The sequence below is a fragment of the Chiloscyllium plagiosum genome, chromosome 22 (genome assembly GCF_004010195.1).
Source record: "Chiloscyllium plagiosum isolate BGI_BamShark_2017 chromosome 22, ASM401019v2, whole genome shotgun sequence".
Classification (NCBI taxonomy): domain Eukaryota; kingdom Metazoa; phylum Chordata; class Chondrichthyes; order Orectolobiformes; family Hemiscylliidae; genus Chiloscyllium; species Chiloscyllium plagiosum.
Window position 1 is genome coordinate 35,536,349 of NC_057731.1, and position 21,783 is coordinate 35,558,131.

General features: G+C 40.2%; 1 protein-coding gene across 1 annotated transcript in view; it reads left to right on the forward strand.

The window, feature by feature from the left end:
• The first annotated feature begins 19,372 nt into the window (after positions 1–19,372).
• Positions 19,373–21,783, forward strand: part of LOC122561204 (pleckstrin homology domain-containing family S member 1-like) — a 28,167-nt gene continuing 25,756 nt past the window's right edge. Inside the window, exons 1-3 of the mRNA XM_043712783.1 lie at positions 19,373–19,452; positions 20,356–20,404; positions 21,351–21,475. Coding sequence (XP_043568718.1) covers positions 20,371–20,404; positions 21,351–21,475 — 159 coding nt within the window. The 5' untranslated portion in view covers positions 19,373–19,452; positions 20,356–20,370. The remainder of the gene's footprint in view (positions 19,453–20,355; positions 20,405–21,350; positions 21,476–21,783) is intronic.

Below are 21,783 nucleotides of genomic sequence, written 5' to 3' on the forward strand. Positions count from 1 at the left end.
TGATCTCTCTATAGAAGGCAATCTTATGAAATGACTGAGCTGAGTGGTATCCCTGCATATACACCAAAAAAGAAGCTGCACCATTGTTATGAACATTACATAGAACAATATGGCACAGGAACAGGTCCTTTGACCCACCACATCTGTGCCAAATGTGATACTATTCTAAACTAATACCATCTGGCTGCAAATGGTCCTTAACCATCTATACCCTACTTGTCCATGCGTCTGTCTAAATACCTCTTAAACATTGCTATAATATCTGCTTCCACCACCTACCCTGGCAGTACGTTCCAGGCAGCTAACACGCCCTATGTTAAAAAAAACTTGCGTCACACACCTCTTTTAAATTTAAACGTCCAGTATTTCAGATGTATAATTTTTGCTGGTTTATTGAAACTTACAATTCATAAGGGGCCAGTTAAAACAAAGTTTGCTACTCCAAATGTGGCCTATCTAAAGTATTATGCAGCTGCAACATGACTTGGAGAAAGTGAGGACTGCAGATACTGGAAATCAGAGTCAAAAAGTGTGGTGCTGGAAAAGCACAGTAGGTCAGGCAGCATCTCCTGGTCCTCGGATGCTGCCTGTCCAGCTGTGCTTTTCCAGCACCACACTTTTTGACTCTGCAACATGACTTGCCAACTTTTATATTCAGTACTCTGACTGATGAAGGCAAGCATGCTATGTATCATCTTCAACACTTTCTTCACTTGTGTTGCCACTTTCAGGATGGACTTGTACGCCAAGATCCCTATGTATGCTCTTAAGGGTCCTGCCATTTACTGTATACTTTCCTCTTGTATTTATAAAGTCATGGAGCTGTACAGCATGGAAACAAACCCATCAGTCAAATATGTGCATGCCGACCAGATATCCTAAGTCAATCTAATCCCATTTGCCAGCACTTGATCCCAGATTCCTCTAAACCCTTCCTAATCATATACCCATCCAGATGCCTTTTAAATGTTGTAATTGTACCAGCCTCTATCACCTCCTCTGGCAGCTCATTCCATAAACACACCACCCTCTGTGTGAAAAGGTTGCCACTTAGGTCTCTTTTAAATCTTTCCCCTCTCACCTTAGACCCATGCCCTCTAGTTTTAGACTCCCCCACTCTGGGGAAAAGACCTGGTGTATTCACCCTATCCATGACCCTCATGATTTTATAAACCTTTATAAGGTCACCCCTCATCCTCCGACACTCCAGGGAAAATAGCCCCAGCCTATTCAGTCTGTCCCTATAGCTTAAATGCATCACCTCATATGTCCAGATGAAACTCCATCTGCCATTTCTCCACCCAACTTTCCAAATGATCTATATCCTGCTGTATCCTTTGACAATTTTCCTCATTATCCACAACTCCATCTATTTTTGTGGCATCTGCAAATTTACTAATCACACCACTATCATTTCCATTCAAATCATTTATATATATAAACAGAGATCTCAGCACTGATTCGTGCAGAACACCACTGGACTCAGACTTCTAATCAGAAAAGCATGTCTTCTTTCCTGCCCTCTGTGTTCTATGACAAAACCAAATTATCAACTCACTGTGGTCTCATGTGAGTTAATTTTCTGGACTAGCCCACTATGAGCGAACTTGTCACATGCCTTAGTAAAATCCATGTAGACACCATCCAATGTTCTACCTTCATCAATCATCACTTCCTCAAAAAACTCAAGTAAATTTGTGAGACAAGATTCTCTCTAGAGAATTCATTCTTTTCTAAATGTGAGCAAATCCTGCCCCTAAAAATCTTCTCCAGTCCGTTCCCTACCACTGATATAAGGCTCACAGACCTAAAACTTCCTGGATTGTCACTGTCACCCTTCTTGAGTAAAAGCACAACATTGACTATGCTCAAGCCTGTGACTAAAGACAATACAAAAATCTCTGTCAAGGCCCCAGCAATCTCCTCCCTTAGTTTCTGTCAGTATCCTGTGATAGATCCCATCAGGCCTTGGGGACTTAGCTACCTTAATGTTTTTCAAGACACCCACCACCTTCTCCTCCCTAATATTGACATACCCTAGAATGTCAAAATACCCCTCCGTAATCTTGCCATCATCCACGTCCTTCTCCTTAGTGAATATCATTGTGAAGTATGCATTAAGGACCTCACCCACTTTCTCTGGCTACGTGCTTAGATTCCCTCCTTTATCCTTGAGTGTACTTACCCTTTCCGTAGTTACCCTCTTGCTCCTAATATACGCATAAAACATCTTGCAATTTTCCTTAATCCTACTTGCCCAGGACATTTTAGCCTTCCTAATTCCTTGTTTAAGTTCTTTCCTAATAAAAGCAAATTACTGCGGACGCTGGAATCTGAAACCAAAAGAGAAAATGCTGGAAAATCTCAGCAGGTCTGGCAGCATCTGTAAGGAGAGAAAAGAGTTGATATTTCAAGTCTAACTGACCCTTTGTCAAAGCTGGTCAGACAAAGGGTCAGTTAGACTCGAAACGTCAGCTCTTTTCTCTCCTTACTGATGTTGACAGACCTGCTGAGATTTTCCAGCATTTTCTCTTTTGGTTTAAGTTCTTTCCTGCTTCCTTTGTATTCCTTGAGGGCCTTGTCTGAGTAATAACTCCAGAGATCCTATATCCCATCACCAAGTCACATTTTATGTACACAAAATCAATCTTTGACTTTAGTACTGCCCCTTCAGAGTCAGCTCTCAGAGTGCCAGTATCTTTCACACTCCTCTTTTATTCTGTCAGCCCAGGTTCCCTAATTGGACCAGATTAACAGCCCCAATCAGGGAAATTGTAATTCTCAATGTCCAGCTGGCTGACCTCAATACAATCACTACAGTTTGATTTCAGTTTCCCAAGCGTTTTTTTGTTTGCTTTTTTGTCAACTAAACTTTCAATCTCGTGTCACACAGGTCCCCCAAATCTTGCTCTCCTCACCTTTCATCCTCACGAGAACATGCTGGTCCTGAACGCTGATCAATTGACCTTTAAAGACTCCCATATCTCAGTCACACCAATCTAATTTCTCCAGTTCCTAACTAATGGCGTATTAATTCCCCTCAATTTAGGACTTTCATCGAGGACCAGTCTAATCCTTGTCTATAACTATCTTTAAACTTACAGAATTATGATCACTTTTGCCAAAATGGTCCCTCAGTTGCCTGGCCTCATTCTCCAATACAATGTCCCTTCCCTAATTGGACTAGCCACAGGTTGTTTCAAGAAACCCTCTTGGATGCACCTAACAAATTCTGCAACTATGCTCCTGGCACAAAGAGAGTCCCAGCCAATATTGGGGAAGTTAAAAGCACCCACTAGCACAAGCTTGCTGTTTTTACACCTTTTCATGACCTGCCTATATTTGTGTTCCTCTATCTCCCACTGGCTATTGGGAGGCCTATATTATAACACTACCAATGTGATTGCAGTTTTATTATTCCTCAGTTCTGCCCATGTGTACTCACTACATAAGCCCTCCCAGATGTCCTCTTTTAGTCCAGCTGTGACACTCTCCATAACCAGTAATGCAACTCTCCCAACCGTTTTATATCCTTATTTATCTCACCTGGAAATGAGCTGCCAATCCTGCCCTTCTTTCAACCAAGTTTCTCTAATGACTACAACATCATAATTTCATACACTAATCAAGGCTGTAAGCTCATTGGCCATGCCTGTTATACTCCTGTCATTACAATAACTACACTTCAGACCGTAGTCCCACTATGTCATGAACTGGATATTTAATGACATGATAAGTCATGATGGCTACTGAACCTCTTTGGTTTATATTTGTGTAATACCAATTTTGTGATTATGAAAATAATTCCATAGTATTACAATAAAATAAAAATGTATTTCTTTTAAAATTTATAGTAATTCAGTTCTAATGCTGTGACCCAACCTTTATTTTGCTGTGTGTAAAATTTACAAAAAGCACTTCCAGGTTTACTGCATGTGAAATCTTTTCTGTGAGATTTTCTTTTGACCTGGGTGATGTTATCACCATTATTTGGACATTTGGAGGTTCTATATAGTTGCTGCTAGATTCAAGCTAAGATCAAGAAAGCTGAAAACCACTCTACAGAGATCACTAGACTGAAGTTCATCTCTGTAGAATCCCTGTAGTGTGGAAACAGACCATTTGGTCCATCAAGTCCACATCAACTGTCCAAAGAGCATTCCACCAGACTCACCCCCTACCCTATCCCTGTAACCCTGCATTTCCCATGGCTAATCCACCTAGCTTGCACATTCCTGGACAATATGGGCAACTTAACATGGTCAGTCCACCTAACTTGCACATCTTTATAGAGTGTGGGAGGAAACTAGAGCACCCAGAGGAAACAGGGAGAATGTGCAAGCTCCAGACAGACAGTCACCTGAGTCTGGAATTGAACCCAAGTCCCTAGCACTGTGAGACAGCAGTGCTAACCACTGAGCCACCATGCCGCCCTGTAGTGTTATCACACTACTGAGTATAAAATCTAGGCTGCTGTCATTAGCAGTCCTGAAGCAATTGAATGCGTCAAGATAATACTTGAAATGATTAAAAACATTTTTTGGATGATTGTGTAGACATTGTAATGCTGCCACTTTGAGAACTATAAAATAAAGCAATGTAGACAAGAGGCAAACAAAAATTGGGAATATTTTTAAAGTTTTAAATAATATTTGTTATACATTACTGGACTGTAATTAACCATGTGGAAAATAGGATCTTACCTTGCCGCCATTTGATACTCAAGAGGCAAAACCATTTTTGGTAAGTGTATTTGCAATTTTAAATCTTGCTCATAAACCACCTTATTTCCCACATTTAATGCTTGAAGTTGCACAAAGTCAAGGAAAGCAGCTGGCATCAGACCCAAAATGCCCAACCATGACTGACAGACTGACTTGGTGATGGCCTAAAATAACTATCTTTACAGATTCTGTAACAGCTCAAAGACAGTGAAAAAGATGTGCCATTTGACAGTAAGATACTTGTATCAGCTACAGTCAAAATGACCATCAGCTTCTTCTCCCTTCCAACGTGATATGGATTTCATCAATAGTCTCAGCCAATTGCTTTTGGTTTTTCTTTGATAAACATAAGTAATAGGAATTGATTGCTCACTTTCATCAATGAAAGATATCACTAATATCACTCCTGGACACTGGGTGAAAAAGCTGGACTTAAATAAACTCAAGGTGTTCCATTCCATCAACATGAAGCTGATCAATAACCAGGAACATTGCATCATTTACCCGCACATCAAATTTTAAAGGCAATGACACACTTAAAGATGATTGAATAGATACCAAAGCCATCATCTTCATTCTTGTTTAATATATCAAGACAACTGTTAGATAATCTTCTTCACTATAAAGGATACAAGTAACATCACGGACACAGCTCTATATCAGAAAAAGGAAAAGAGGGAAAATCATTGGAAAATTGTAAACACTAGGAAAGTGGTACAGGTCATCCTGCTTTAACATATGTTTTGTTAACGTGAATTTGCTGTAATATGATTGACAGGTTAGGGACACTGTTTCTAAAGCACGAACATTTAAAGCGTGTGTTGGCTGTTACGCGCTTACATCGCCAAAACTTATAGCGCTGTTTCAAATGCATGATTTTTCTATAATGCAGCATTGCACATGAATGTAACCATCACATTATAGAAGGACTGCCTGCATTGGGTAAATTGGTGGAGCTGCAGGCTGATAAAGTGCCCAGGCCCTGACAGACCTCATCTGAGGATCCGAAAAGATGTGGCTATTGAAATAGTTAATTTTTTTATTTTAATTTTTCAAAACTCCCTAGATTTGGGGAAAGTCCTATTGGATAGAATGACAGCAAGTGTAGTACCTCTATTCAAAAAAGAAGGGAGGTAGAAAGGAGGTAACTACAGGCCAGTTAATTTCACATCTTTCATAGGGAAAGTGTTACAAGCTATTGAATGAATTATATAGCAGGAACAAGTGCCCAGAAGTGATGATCACCAACAATCTGTCCTGGTCCACCCATGTTGACTCAATGGTCAAGAAATTACAATAACGCCTCTATTTCCTCAGGCAGCTAAGGAAATTTGATATCCCTCAGGACCCTTACTAATTTTTATCGATGCACCATAGAAAACATTCTGTCCAGTTACATCACTGCTTGGTATGGCAACCATTCTGTCCAAAAAACACTACAGAGAGTTATGAACACATCCCAGTCCATTACACAAGCTAATCTTCCATCCATTGACTCCATCAATACCTCTCACTGCCTCAGGAACATAGCCACTATAATCAAAGGCCCTCTAATCCAGATTATAATCTCTTCAACCTCTTCCGTTAGGCAGAAAATGCAAAAGCTTAAACACATGTACCAACAGATTCAAAAACAGCTTCTTGCCCACTGTTATTAAACTTCTAAATGTACCTCTCAAAATTTTATATCTAATGTTGATCTTGCTCTTTGTGCACTCCTTTGCAGCCATAACATTGTATTCCTCACTCTGTTCTATTATACTAATGCACTTTGTAAAGTATGATCTGCCTGTACTGTACACAAAATAAAGCTTTTCACTGTACCTAAGTAGATGTGACAATAGTATTTCAAATCAAATCAAGACAGGGAGGGCGACTTCCAAAAGCAAATGAGGGAGGGAATTCAATGCTCCCAAAGAAGACAAAGCAGCAGCAACTCACTTCAAATCCAACAAGTTGACATCTGCACTTGTTGCATGCCATTGAATCTGAAGGAACATATTTCCCATTCTTGCAAAGTTTAATTAGAACAGACAAATTGTAAGTGTAATGGTTCGTGTGGATGGGGCTTTCCAGGCAGTGATGGAGAGAGAGAGAGAGAGAGAGATGTTCCTCAAAGACAGGGTTGGTGCAGTTAATGGTGTGGGGGCTTGGGGATTAGGAAATGTGCTGACAATGTGTTGCTGGAAAAACGCAGCAGGTCAGGCAGCATCCAAGGAACAGGAGAATCGACGTTTCGGGCATAAGCCCTTCTTCAGGAATGAGCCTCATTCCTGAAGAAGGGCTTATGCCCGAAACCTAAATTCTCCTGTTCCTTGGATGCTGCCTGACCTGCTGCGCTTTTCCAGCAACACATTTTCAGCTCTGATCTTCAGCATCTGCAGCCCTCACTTTCTCTCAAAGATTAGGAAATGTGCACAGGGCTGTGGTGGGAGCCAACTCAGTGATAAGGGGTAAGGCAACGTGATTGGGTGGGTTTTCCAAGGTCCTGATCAGCTATTCCATCTTGTGAGGAGGTTCACGGAATCCAGTTGGCACGGGTAATGGAGGATTCAGAATCAGAGTGGTCTGGGAACCAGTAAGATGTATGGGGCAAAGAGGAGAAAAGGGCTGTGGAGAGGAATGGTTATAGGCCCATGGGTAATGGAGCAGGAGGTTTAGGGATAAGGAGGGGAAAGGAATATTTACTTAGTTGGGTCCAGGATGATGGGGGGATGCTGGTGGGTGACAGATTGAGGGCGAAGATGGTGGAACAGGTTATGCACCATGTTTAATGTAATCTTTGTAATGTAATGTAATAAAAATGCAGTCAATCAGAAAATGCAATTCCTTGAAATGGGAGGAGAGTTATTTTGAATGGATAAGTTAAAGGTGAGCACAATTAACCAAATGAAGTGACAGCCTAATAATGATGAGTTACATGGATAGGAACCATCGTCTCATCTCTATGGTCACCCTCAGAGGAGCATTGCTGTCTGGTCCATAGATTTCATTTAAATGAGACCCCAAAAAAGGAGAAGGGGAGGGGGATAGACGTTGGATCGAGTAGGAGACAGGTGCACTGTGGGAGAAGCTGGAGAATGGGCGGAGAACAGTGAATGCAGGGAACTTTGCCGCCAGAGCCCAAAGTGCCATTGTTGATTTTAAATAGATTGAACTTAGGCTTCATCTAGCTGGGAGTGCAAATGTCCATCTGGATCCCCAGTATTTGTTGCACCTGTATAATCCCAGTAACTGTAGAAACAGGAAAATTTGTTCTTTAAATTGCAGGAGATGAACACTGTGTGCACATGTAACCATTCATACATTCCGCTCTGAGAATTCCAACCAAACAAACAAACCAGGAGTCCAAACAGCATTCCACATTCTGAGATCGAGAATTGAAATGCAGCTGAAACTAACCTATATCATTCATCATAAAATAACACTTCTTTGTATCTCACTATTGCCTCAGTATACCATTGTTCCAGAAGATCCTTTGAAAGATTCACTAAATTCATTAGTTGTTGTGTCATTGTCAAAACTTCTTTTAGATAAATCCACATTTTTATTCGATTTGACCAAGCATATAACAACTGTGGAGAATTTCTTCCAACCCCTCTCCAGGATCTGAACAATTCCACTGTGTATTAAATAATATAGTGGAAGTCTTAACATCCTCAAAGGTCATTAGTTTCTGATAAAGTTGCTTTTATGACTGTATGCTCAGTCTGTAGATCCAATAAGTTTTAAGTCAATATTTGCTTATCAACTGACCTTTATTCCTATTTTTATTCTTACTTTGAAGGTCATGCCTTCAATATTAGCTTCAAAAAATTGTTCCATTCCTTCACAGTTTTCCATGATATTTTCTCTCAGTTCATGTAGTATTCTGTAATAGCCATTTGAAAATGCAAAGAATACAAATGACTAATGGAATGCTTTATAACTTATCCTCTTGAAAGCTATGCAACCTTTTGATCAGAACATTGACTTTTTGGCATTTTTACACCTTTGCTATTTCATTTTGCTGCTAGTTTCCTCCCTTTGCTAAACATTTCAAAATTCATTTCATAGCTGGAATGAGAACAGTTCTCTATCAGCCAGCATTTTCCATTTCTTGTCACCTTTGCACCTGTTACTTTCCTCATCGTACTGATCGTCATGATAACTGACATAATTGGACTTGGTCCTCATTTCATGGGAAATCCAACAGTCATCCAATATGGTACTGGCACTAAGACATTTATTTTGTGTCCCAACCATTTGTATTACATTGTCACAGAGCAAATTACTCCTAACTTCAATTTTTTTGTCTGACACTTGCTGCCTTGTTCATGTTCTTTGGCTTATACTCCAAATTAATTATATTACTTGTAAATGTTCTATTGAAGCATTAACTTTTATCTCAACTGTATTTCCTCCCTCAGGTTTTGCAATAAAAGCCTTGCTCACCTCTTCTGAAAGGTTCATTAATCAGTACGTTTTGCCAAAACTTTCCATCAATACTCCCTCAAAAAGCACCTTGAAACTAGACAGGTTACATTATTCCAGCATCCATTACCTTATTCCCAGAGATGATAGCACTGCTTTCAGAACAATGAGAAACCACATTTGGACTGAATTTGCTCTTAGAATAACACTGAGGGTTTTGTATGTCTGTTATTTATGGATAAATGTTACAGGAGCTTTAGACAAGGCAAAGGTGTATGGCTAAAAGCAAGTATTGTTCTATGAGTTGCACTGCTGCAGTGTAAACCTCAGTAAATGTTTTCATCACTATTGAGAAAGCTTGAATCTCCTGAAGGAAATGTATTTGCATGAATGAAATCCCCTCAGAGATAATGCATGTGAAAGTGCCTTGTTAATACGATAATTGGTAATAACTGCCAACAAGTTTTGAAATTTATTGAGATGATTTCAAAAATGCTAACCTTTGTTTTTGTCATTCCTTTATGTCTCTTCTGTCTTTTAATCTAATTTGTCATTCCGTCTCTTTCTGTATCTGATTTGACTGAAATCATCCACTGTCTTTCACTTCCTTTTCTATCTTACTACTGTTTATTCTTCAATTGTTCAGTCTTACTGATATCGAGTTGATTGCCCTGTTCACACCATTCAAATCCCAGATGCCCTGTTATCTTTGTTGAGCTGCTTTCAGTCATATGTCAACTTTGAAGCTGACAAGGCAAGCTACTGTGTAAAAGGTAAAAACAAGGACTGCAGATGCTGGAAATCAGAGTCTAGATTAAAGTGGTGCTGGAAAGCACAGCAGGTCAGGCAGCATCCGAGGAGCAGGAGGAGGACTGTGCCTAACTGTTGACACCCTCAATTAGATGCCACAACAAAATTCTAGACATAATAAACAGAATCTTCCCAGCTCTGGAACAGTGTGGGCAATGACTGGTCTATTGGGAAAATATGATGAGATTGTAAAAATATGATACTTGTCATGAGTCCGAATTTCTAGTCAAGGTTTTAAAAGTATGATGGGAATCTTGCTAACGAGAGGCAAGGTGCTTACTATCTCTGTGAAGCAAGCCACAACTCACAAAGGCAATCCAAAATATGATAGACTTTAGAAGGCTTGGAGCTGAATTCCTTTCACATTCAAATATAAGTATTTGATAATATGCTCTTGTATGCAATGCTGCCTTTCTTGGGTGATGTGAGGGATGGGGATGGGAGGACAAAGTTTTAGTAATCCCACCAGACTTACAACATCCTAAAGCATTGGGTGACATGGTTTGTGCTGCATAGATTGGAATAAGATCCGTTATGTCAAAGGTCCATGTACAGGCATTTTATGGCCCTCGTTATCAGAGTCTTCCATGTCCCACTGTATTGAGGATTGTGCGAAATGGGCATTTGTATATGATGTGAAAGCTGACTGCTCACATTACTGAGGGTCTGTACTGTTTCTGATATTCCCTGCATTGGTTCAGTGGAACTGCTACTAACAGATCCAGCAACTGCAAGTGTCATTGTGACTCTAACTATTGTACAATGAAGGTCGTAGTGTCACAGAGTTGTACAGCACTGAAACAGATCCTTCAGTCCACCTCATCCATGCTGACCAGATATCCTAAACTCATCTAATTTCATTGCCAGCATTTGGTCCATATCCCTTTAAACCCTCCCTATTCATGTATCCATCCAGATGGCTTTTAAGTGTTGTAATTGTACTACATCCACCACCTCTTCCGACAGAGGAATTGGGCAGGAAGAAATATCTCAGCAAACCCAAGACCAGCAAAAATTTCCAGAAGCCTCTACGTGAAGATGTCACAGCTGAAGATTCCCTCAGGATGCAAGGAGGTACAGGAGGCCCAGAGGCTATCATCCACTCTGACATTTCCACCAGGTGAGTGAGTGCATTGTGTGGATGTCCTGGGACACCGTCACAGAGCCAGGAGCTGAAGCAGGACTTGCTGCCTGACGGTGTTGGTGGCCATCTTATCCCAGTGGTTGTCAAGGTGACAGCTGTGACTACCTGACTACCTGATTCCAAGGATCCACTGGGAAACTATGTGGGATCTCAATCATCATCCCAGCCTGTTACTGATGCAATTTGTATACAATCATACCATTTCATCTAGTTTCCCTGTGAGAAGATCAGTGCTGCAGTCTGGGCAGTAGACTGTCACCAGAGCTGGCAGCCTCCCAGGTACAAGATGGTATGGACAGTACACACGTCATGTTGAGAGTACCAAATCATAACACAACTGAATTCATCAAAAGAAAACAGTTCCATTCCATCAATGTATTGACCATTTGTGATCATCAGGATCCAATCCAAGAAGCCTGAGCCAGGTACATTGAAAGCTACCATGATGCTTACATCCTAAGGACTCTTGGGTTCCTACTGCATTTCAAGGGCTTGATGCTTTGCAAGGATGGTTACTGGGAGACAATGACTACTCTCTGTAACCTTGGCTGATGGTTCCATTACGCAACCAGATAACCCAAGGCTGACTGTACACACAATGCTATCCATTCTTCCATAATGGAGCAGATGATAGGTCTCCTCAAGATGAGTTTCTGATGCTCTGATCAGTTTTGCGAAGCCTTGCAGTACACGTCAGATAGAGTGTGCTACATGACCATGGCATGCTGTGCTCTGCAGGCAGGCAAAGACAGGAGCTCATGGTTACTGAAAAGCTGGGAGAGTGGCAGGACATTGAGCAGGAGGAGCAATAACTTCACCGTGCTAAAGCACAATGGCATCAGGTCAAAAAGCCAGATAAGACTTCATTAACACTTGCTTCCAATACATGTGAGCTCTATAAAGTCAAGATTCATTGATTGTAAATTTGTTGTTGGTCAAAAGGCAAGTGATCCCTGGTTAATCCCAGAAGCAAGTACAGCTTTTTTTTGTCTTTCTTTTTCTGTTGTAAAATAAACATTAACAGTAACAACTGTCTAAATGTTTTCCATCATGTGAAGTTACTATATTCAACAATGATAATTCAACAATTCAACTCTGCTGGGTTTTAAGGAAAGAGACGCATTCCCTTAGACAGAGTTCTAACATGTTGTGGTGCTCAGGAAAGGTAGCTTCATGGTTGTAGCTGCAGCTTCACATAAATACGGGAAATAGGAGCAAGAGCCAGTCAGCTCTTCAAGCCTGCTCCATCATTCAATGTGATCATGGTTGATCATCCTACTCAGCACCCTGTTCCTATTTTTGCCCCACACCTTTTAATTCTTTTAGCCCTCAGAGAAATATCTTTGTCCTTATTAAATGTTTTGGCCTCATCCATTTTCAGTGACAGAGAATTCCACAGATACACAACTCTCGGGGGAAGAAATACCCCCTCATCTTAGTCCTCAATGGTCTTCCCTACATCCTTACACTGTGACCCCTGGTTCTGGACTCCCTGGTCATTGGGAACATCCTTTCTGCACTTACAATGTCTCATCCTGTTAGAATTTTATTTTTTTGTATGAAATCTCTCCTCGTTCTTCTCAACTCCAGTGAATATGGTCCTAACTGATCCAATCTCTCTTCATACATCAGTCCCAGGAATCAGACTAGTAAACCTTCATTGCACTCCCTCCATAATCAGAACATCCTACTTCAGATAAGGAGATCAAATTTGCACACAATACTCCAGATGTGGTCTCATTAAGTCACTGTACAACTGCAGAAAGACATCCCTGCTCCTGTACTCAAACCCTCTCACTATGAAGGCCAATACACCATTTGTCTTCTTCACCGCCCACCTCATCTGCATGCTTACTTTTAGTGACTGGTGAACATAGATACCCAGTTCTTATTGCACATCCCCCTTTCCCAATCTATCACCATTCAGAAAATTCAGATATCCACCTTCCTGTTTTTGCTATCAAAGTGGATAACTTCACGCTAACCCTAACATTAGTGTGTGGGTGGCACGGTGGCACAGTGGTTAGCACTGCTGCTGCACAGTGGTTAGCACTGCTGCCTTACAGTGCCAGAGACCTGGCTTTGATTCCCACCTTGGGCTCCTGTCTGTATGGAGTTTGCATATTCTTCCCCATGTCTGCGTGGGTTTCCTCCCCAGTCCAAAATTGTGCAGATTAGCTGAATTGGCCATGCTAAATTGCCTGTAGTGTTAGGTGAAGGGTTAAATGTAGGGGAATGGGTCTGGATGGGTTGCTCTTTGGAGGGTCAGTGTGGACTCGTTGAGCCGAAGGGCCTGTTTCCACATTGTAAATAGTCTAATCTAAAAAACCCACATTCTGGTTCATGCCAAGTGCTTGCCCACTCATTTAATTTGTCCAAATCACAAAGGTAGTCAATCAGTTATGTAAAATGCCAATATATTTACTAATGTGAGAATCCATTTCCAATTAACTGCCCACTGTGCCACCTATATTCCATCAGAAGCTTTTCTATTTCATTTATTTTCCACAAAATGGCTATTCCTGGCTGGCTTCAATTGACCTGGTGCACAGATGGGCATTAAATATGGTGCCACTGGCATGAATCCATGAAGGTCCTGGCAACAGTGAATCCTTCCATTGGTGTGAAGGCACATTAACATGCGTGTGTTCCATTGTAGCATGATGCTTACAGAATGAGCTGAGCAATGGAGAATTGTGTGAGACAATGCACTCGAGCTTAGTTAGAGAAACCGTCGCAATCTCCTCAAAACTGACACTAAAAGCTGATGTTTAGTAAAATTCACCCTAATGTCTTTCAATAAAATTAGAAAAATAAATTGATGCTTTTGAAGTAGCAGAATTTTAAAAGCCTATTATATACCTACATATCAGATAATTGTACAAGAGCCAATTAACTGAATCACACTAACTGGAATATGAGTCATTCTTGTTTCTCAACATTCTTCAGTGGATTTCACATGCGGTAAGCAAACCATACTAAGCATTTTGGTGTTCCAATTAACCATTTGACTGCCTGCTACTATTTCTGCTTGCACTATCTTTTGAAGAGAGATTGAGCCTGAGAAATGGTGATCCTCAGGTATAAATCACCACCAGACATCCTCTGGAACAATGGCAACTTTAGTTACTTCTTTCAAAATTCAAGCCCTTTCTGTAAAATAAATCAAACCATTATACCTTTCAATAAGTTACTGCTATTATTTCCTTTTGTGTTTCACCATTTTTTTACGATCCAAAATATATTATCTGGAAAGCCAACAGCCACAAACTGGGAAGGCGATGCCTTGTCGTATCATTGTTATAGAGTCATACAACATGGAAACAGACCCTTCAGTCCATGGTGACCAAGGTCCCAAACTAAATTAGTTCCACTTGCCTGCATTTAGTCCATATCTCTTTAAACCTTTCCTATTCATGTGCTTGTCCAAATTTCTTTTAAATGTTGTAACTGTACCTACATCCATCACTTCTTCTGGCAATTCATTCCACATGAGAACCATCCTCTGTGTGAAAGAATATTGCCCCTCAGGTTCTTTTTGAATCTTTTCCCTCTCACCTTAAAAATATTCTTTCTGGTTTTGAACTCCCCCACCATAGGGAAAAGATCTTTGCTATTCACCTTATCTATCCCCCTTATAATTTTATAAATTTCTATAAGGTCACCTCTCAACCTCCCATGCTCCAGTGAAACAAGTCCTAGTCTATCCAGCCTCTCCCCATAACTCAAATCCCCCATTCCCAGCAACATTCCGGTAAATCTGAACCCTCCCCAATTTATTAATATCCTTCCTTTAACACTGTGACCAGAGCAGCATACAGTACTCCAAAGGTGGCCTCACCAAAGTCTTGTACAAACTCAACAAAATGTCCCAACTCCTATACTCAATGGGGTCTGAGCAATGAAGGCAAGTATGCTCAAATGCGTCTTTAACCACCCTGTCTACCTGCAACTCAACTTTCAAAGAACCATGTACTTAGATCTCTCTGTTCAACAACATCACCCAGAGCCCTACCATTAACTGTATAAGTCCTGGTCTTGCTTGTTTTATCAAAATGCAACATTCTGCATTTATCCAAATTAAATTTATCCATCCATTTATCCATCAGCCCATTGGTCCAATTGATAAAGATCCATTTTTAACCTTCTCCATTGTCAACTAAACCACCAATTTTGGTGTCATCTGTAAACTTACTAACCATGCCTCCTAAATTGTCATCCAATTTGTTTATATTAATGGAAAACAATAGTGGACCCAGCACCGATACCTGCGGAACACCACTGGCCACAGAGCTAGTTTGGTAATGTTCTGGAGGCTCCGATTCAAATCCCGCCAAGGCAGATGGTGGAATTTGAATTCAATAAAAATCTAGAATTGAGAGTCTAATGATGACCATGAATCTATTGTTGATAGCTGGCAAAACCTATCTGGTTCACTAATTTCCTTTATGGAAGGAAACTGCCATCCTCATCTGATCTGGCGTACATGTGATTGCAGACCCACAGCAATGTGGTTGACTCTTAACTATCCTCTGGGCAATTAGGGATGGACAATTAATGTTGACCTAGCGATGCCCTCATCCTGTGAATGAAGTTTTAAAAATTCAAAAGGGAATTGGGCACCTGCTTAAAATTTAACAAGTAGTACAATGGTCTCGAAGAATGGAAGAATTGAGAAAATAAGAAATAAGTTTGGACCCTAAGAACAGAAGAACTAAGAGCAGAATATGCCATATTGACACTGCCATACATACTTCAACTGCTGGACAACAATATCCCTATTACTGAAACATGTCCTAAAGAAGGGTAGGAATGAAAGTGCATCATTTTTGATTAAAAGGTTTTCAGTTGGGAAGAGAAGAGGATAGAAGGAATAGGTTGTTGCATTATTGGTTAAAGAATATGATGATATGCTAGAAAGAGGATTGGATGAAGCCAAATGGGTTGAACTATGAACAAAGAATGGCTTGGATTGTACACCAAATATTTAGGCTGATACATACGAGCAACTATTTAGGCAAATTGCTAATAAGTGTAGAAACAAATGTTTGGGATTGGTGGGGAATTTAAATCACCCTAGGATTTATAAATTGGCATAAAATCAGTCCAACAATGATGGAAACAGATTAAAATGCATTTAAAAGGACTTCATAGTCAATGTATATTCAGCCCAACAGAAGAAAGTACTTCTGAATTTAATTTTCAGAATCTATCTGGGGAAGTAGAGGGTGTATCAATGGGAAAGTTTTAGTAGTGGTTATAATTCTATTCGATTTAGTGTTGTTGTAAAAAATGATAAAGGTAGACCAAGAAAATGAATTGAACATTTTAAAAAGGCCAGTTTTACTAGGTTGAGATGTAATTTGACAGAAGTTGATTAGAAACAGCTACACAGTGATAAATCAGCTTCAGAGAAGCAGGAAGCAGTTAGCAAGCAGATTGAGAGTGCAGAACAAATATCTCACCACAAGAAATTATTAGAACCTAATAGGACACCTGGAAAGTCAAAATGCAATCCATCAAAGTCCATATGGCTTTATGACAGGAACTCATATTTGACTAAGTTGCCAGAGATTTTTGTAAAGGTAACAAGCAAGGTGGACAAAGGAGATCCTGTAGATGTAAATATCTGGACTTCCCGAGGCATTTGGTAATGTGCCACATAAAAAGTTATAGGCAAGAATGAAATCATATGGTATTAGAGCCAATTTATACAATTGGATCGAGATAACTTGCTAACCAACAGAAAACAAGTGTCAAGATTGTGGCTCAGTGATTAGCACTGCTGCCTCACAGTACTAGGGACCTGGGTTTAATTCTAGTCTCAGGCAACTGTCTGTGTGGATTTTGCACATTCACCCCGTGTCTGCTTGAGTTTCCATCAGGTGCTCTGGTTTCCTTCCACAATCCAAAGATGTGCAGGATAGGTGGATCAGCCATGCTAAATTGCCCATAATGTCCAGGGATATGCAGACTAGGTGGATTAGCCATGGGAAATTTAGGGTGAAAGGGATGGGGTGGAATGCTCTTTGGAGGATCAGTGTGGACTTGATGGGCCAAATTGTCGGCTTCCACACTATAGGGATTGTATGATTCTAAAAAGGTCTTTTCTGGTCGGCAAGATGTAATCAGTGGGGTATCACAGCAATTGATCTTCAGGCCCAAAATATTTGCAATCTATATTAATAACTTGGATGCAGGGATAGAATGTACTATAGCCAAATTTGCAGATGACACTAAAATTAGATGTGAAAATAAGCTTCAATAAAGAAATAAGAAATTCATAAATGGGTATGGATAGGTTAGGTGAATGGACCAAAATCTGATAGCTGGAGTTTAATGTTAATAAGTGTAAGGTTATCCATTTTGATCAGAAGAGTAGGAAGGCAACTAATTATTTAAATGGAGAGAAACTTCAGAATACTTCAGTGCAGATGGATCTAGGTGTCCTTGTACATAAATTGCAGAAAACTAGTGTACAGGTACAGCAGATAATAAGGAAAGCAAATTCAATTTTAGCATTTATTGCTAAATAAACAGTGTATAAAAGTAGGGAAGCATTGCTGCAATTGTACAAGGCATTACTTGTGTATAGTTGTGGTCCCCTTACTTAAGGAGGGATGTGGTCACATAGGACGCCATTTAGAGGAGATTCACTGTATTGATTCCAGAGGTGAGGATTTGTCTTCTGAAGAGACATTGAACAGTTTCAGCCTATACTCTCTAGATAAATATAGGGAAATCTAAATGAGATATACAAGATGTTAAAGGCAATTGACAAAGTAGACATAGAGAGGATTTTTTCCTCATGTGAGACAACCCAAAATGAGAGGTCATAGCTTTAGGATAAGGGGTAAAAGATTTAAAACAGAGATGAGGAGAAATTTATTTTCTCAAAGGGTCATGAATCTGTGGAATTCACTAAATCTAGAGTGTGATGGATTCAGGGACATTGAGTAGATTTAACAGAGATAGTCAGATTTTAGTGATGGGTTGAAGGATTATGGAGAGAGCAGGAAAGTGAAATTGTGACTAAAATGGTATCAGTCATGATCATATTGAATGGTGGAGCAGGTTCATGAATCTAAATTGCTTATAAATAGAATCCATAGGATCCCTATGGTGTGGAAACAGGCCCTTCGGCCCAACAAGTCCACGCCGACCCTCCAAAGATTAATCCATGCAGACCCATTTCCCTTCCCTAATATCCTTTATTTACCCGTATCTAGCGCATCTAACCTACACATCCCTGAACACTATGGGCAATTTAGCATGGCCAATTCACCTAACCTGCACATCTTTGGATTCAGCTTACTCCTGTTCTTAATGTTCTTGAATAGGATGGAAGAGGCAAGTCCTGTGAGTCAAGAAGCTTACAACTTCAGGTGAAGGCAAAAAAAGATCAGATGCCAAGCACTCGAATCTGTTGAAAGCCCAGAGAGGCACCAACAAAGTGCAGGGGTAATATTAGAAAGGAAATTGCAAAAGCCAAGGATTCAAGGTGCAATATTTGCAAATAAAGCCAAAGAAACCCCAAAGATTATATATAATTACATTAAACGCAAATAGATAACTAAAGGGAAACCAGGGCTGCTAAGAGATCAGGAAGATGGGCTGTGTGTCCATGGTGAACTTATCTGTGGGGGGGGTATTTGGGAAGCAATCAGATCAGACAGTAGGAGCTGTGAGCTCTTGACTTTCTGTATGGTGATTTTAACTGAGTATTTCCTGGAGTTCCTGTTTGTTTTTCAGATTTTTAGTGTTTTGATTTATTCTTCGCTGGATAGCAGCACCTTGGATATTATTCAACTCATTGAGCTTACTTGCTTCGAGCTTATTTTTCAAAAGCACATTGACAAACAGAACCTCACCTGATTGGAATTGTGTTTCAGCATTGCTATCTTGAAACTAATATCTCTTGGATGGCCTTACATCAAATAGAGGTCTGGACAATAATCATTAGAAGTTTTATTCCATTATTGAGGTGCAGAACAGTTCCTGGTTACCTAGTCCTTCTAATGTGCACATGCTATCTTAATTAAAGTTTTGCTTGTTAATGATCAACAATTCCTAACTGTAAGTTTCTGCAGCTAATAAGCAACAATATAATCATTACACGCAGGAGCCGTGCTTTTTTTTTGGAATTAAAAAATATCCCGCAAATCGTCCGTGTTCACGTCGACAGGTGAAAGCAAAGGGGAAAAAAGCTTGGAAACCACCGCACTGGAATATTTAGCTGGAAAGCCCCGTTCAGACTACGCCTTTAAATAAGCTGGAGCAGGTCCTGAAGGAGAGTCGTGTGCAGGTGCAAGAGAAACTAGCAGCAGCCAACAGCTACTCCATAAGAACAACTCTGTGCTGGTACGTCTTTTAGTAAAACATAGGCTGTGACACCAATTTATGTTGGATTGTAAAGTCTTATTCAATGTGAACGTCGAAGTAACCTGTTAGTGCGGCAGGTACGAGTATGGGGAGAGGGAGGATTCGAGTTACTAAAAAACATTGGAAAACAATTATCTCCCCTGTAATTGTAGGTTTAAAAACATATAAAGTGTTGTCGATTTTAAAAAACAACGTAATTATAGTATGTGTCTTAAGCAGAATCTCCGGGCAGCTATGTTCGCCATTGTATTCGAAACTAATTTCGATGTGTTTTAAAACAGAGCTTTGTGCTAAAAACCTCCGGAATTTTTTTTTTGTAGCGGATGGTGTTTCGGGTTGGAACAAGTTTACTGGAGTTTGCTCCATCTGAAACCCTTGGGCTGAGCCATGTGTAACCTGCAGTACAACTGTGATCCAGGTCTGAACGGTGCAATCCGCCAGATGTGGTGTAAATCCGGAGCGAGGTGGCGTGGGAGTCTCCTCCTGCAAGAAACTCGCTGTCCGCCCACGCCTGAGACCCTCAGTGAATGAGAATGACCAAAGCGAGTGTGTCAGCTGGCTAACTGCACTTTAACCAGTGCAGCTGGAAGGACCCTCTGAGCAAGCCGGCAGTGCGGCGACCCTCAGGATCCTCAGCAGTACAAATGTACCTGCTAACAACCCAGCTTTCAGCTCCAGCTTCATCGTCCCAATATGGATCACTGAGATCTTTCATGAATGTGAATAGCTCACTGCTGTTCTTCATTATAACGCGCTGTTAGTTCAATGCCTTTTGACACTGATGGTCTATTTCGTTAGCATTCGAATACTTCCTCGGTAATTCTGTTTTAATGTCACTGTTATCTCTGATGCAGTTTATCTGATAAACTACTTGTTTTCCAGATTATTCCAATTCTTATGAAGAATTTGAAAATGAGTAAACAAGGCACAGGTATATGATTTATACTATTAAAATGATACATTGTTAATTGTTATTTGTACACCGCACCCACGTGTTCTCAGGCTGTTTAATTATAGTTGTGAGTTCAAACTGAAATTCCAAAATGACCAGCATCAGTGGAGGCTGTTTGTCAGTTTCACAAAAGGATACTTCCTCTTGGCACTCACTTGTAAAAACAGAATTGCACTCACAGGAAATTTGCGCCCATGGAGTGGACTTCGTGGTTTCAAAGTGCACTGTCATTTCCCAACTTCTCTCACAAATGAAATCGGATGCTTTCTTTCAAAAAGGATTGGCTAAATATCAAGATAGTAAACTTCTTGATAATAATTAATTTGCTATTAATTCCAGCCTATTAAGGCCATGAAGATGTTACTTGTGAAATGGATTTGGCCTTTAATAGTGCAAATTATAAATTTACACTGTGGCCTTAAGAACTTTGCTTCATTATTTTCAGAAATGCCACATGCTGGGGTTCTTTCTCATCTCCTTTATTGTGAAAGTCAACGAAGATGAAATTTTTTAAAGTTTGAGAACTAGGCTCGATACAAAGATGTACTGAAAATATTTCTTACTGGTTTTAAAGTTGCCCTCAGTTTTGTCACTGATGTTTTTCGCTTGATTAGCTCAGTTGGCTGAAGAGCTGGCTTGTAAACACTTGAGCAACACCAGCAACCCAGGTTCATTCCTTGCAGCAGCTGAGGTTACCATGAAGATCTCAACCTCTCATCTTGTCTGAGGCATGGTGACCCTCAGGTTAAACCACCAGCAGTCATCTCTTTCTAATGGAAAGGCATCCCTATGATCCTCTGGGACTATAGTAGTTTCACTTTCATTTAATGTTTGGTATATGATATGTCACTTTTGGCTTTCTGCTGAAATAGAGTGAATTTGTTCCTACTCCTTATGCTCGAATGTGTGTATATTTTTAAAATAGGCAATCGTTTATCGGTGATATTTTATGATGAAGAGAATGATGGTGAGAATGTCATCGGGAAGAATGACATTTGTTTTGAAGGATACTTTACAAAATCACCACCAGGCAAGAGGATTGGAATTCAGGTATGTTCAAGATATTTATTTAAATGTTGCTTTTGGATAAAAGAGAAACCCTTACCCCATTCTTGAAAGCACTGCTGCTGTTATTGAGACAGCTTTCTCCAAAACAACAATCAAAGCTAAATTGCAAACTGAGGAACATATCTGTGCCAATTCTTTTGGAGTTTAGCAAGACTTTTGGGCCACATAAAGTCATAGAGTCATACAGCACAGAAAAAAAGACCTTTCAGACCAACAGTCCATGCCAAACATAATCCCAAATTCAACTTGTTCCACCTCCTTGCGCTTGACCCATATCCCTCCAAACATTT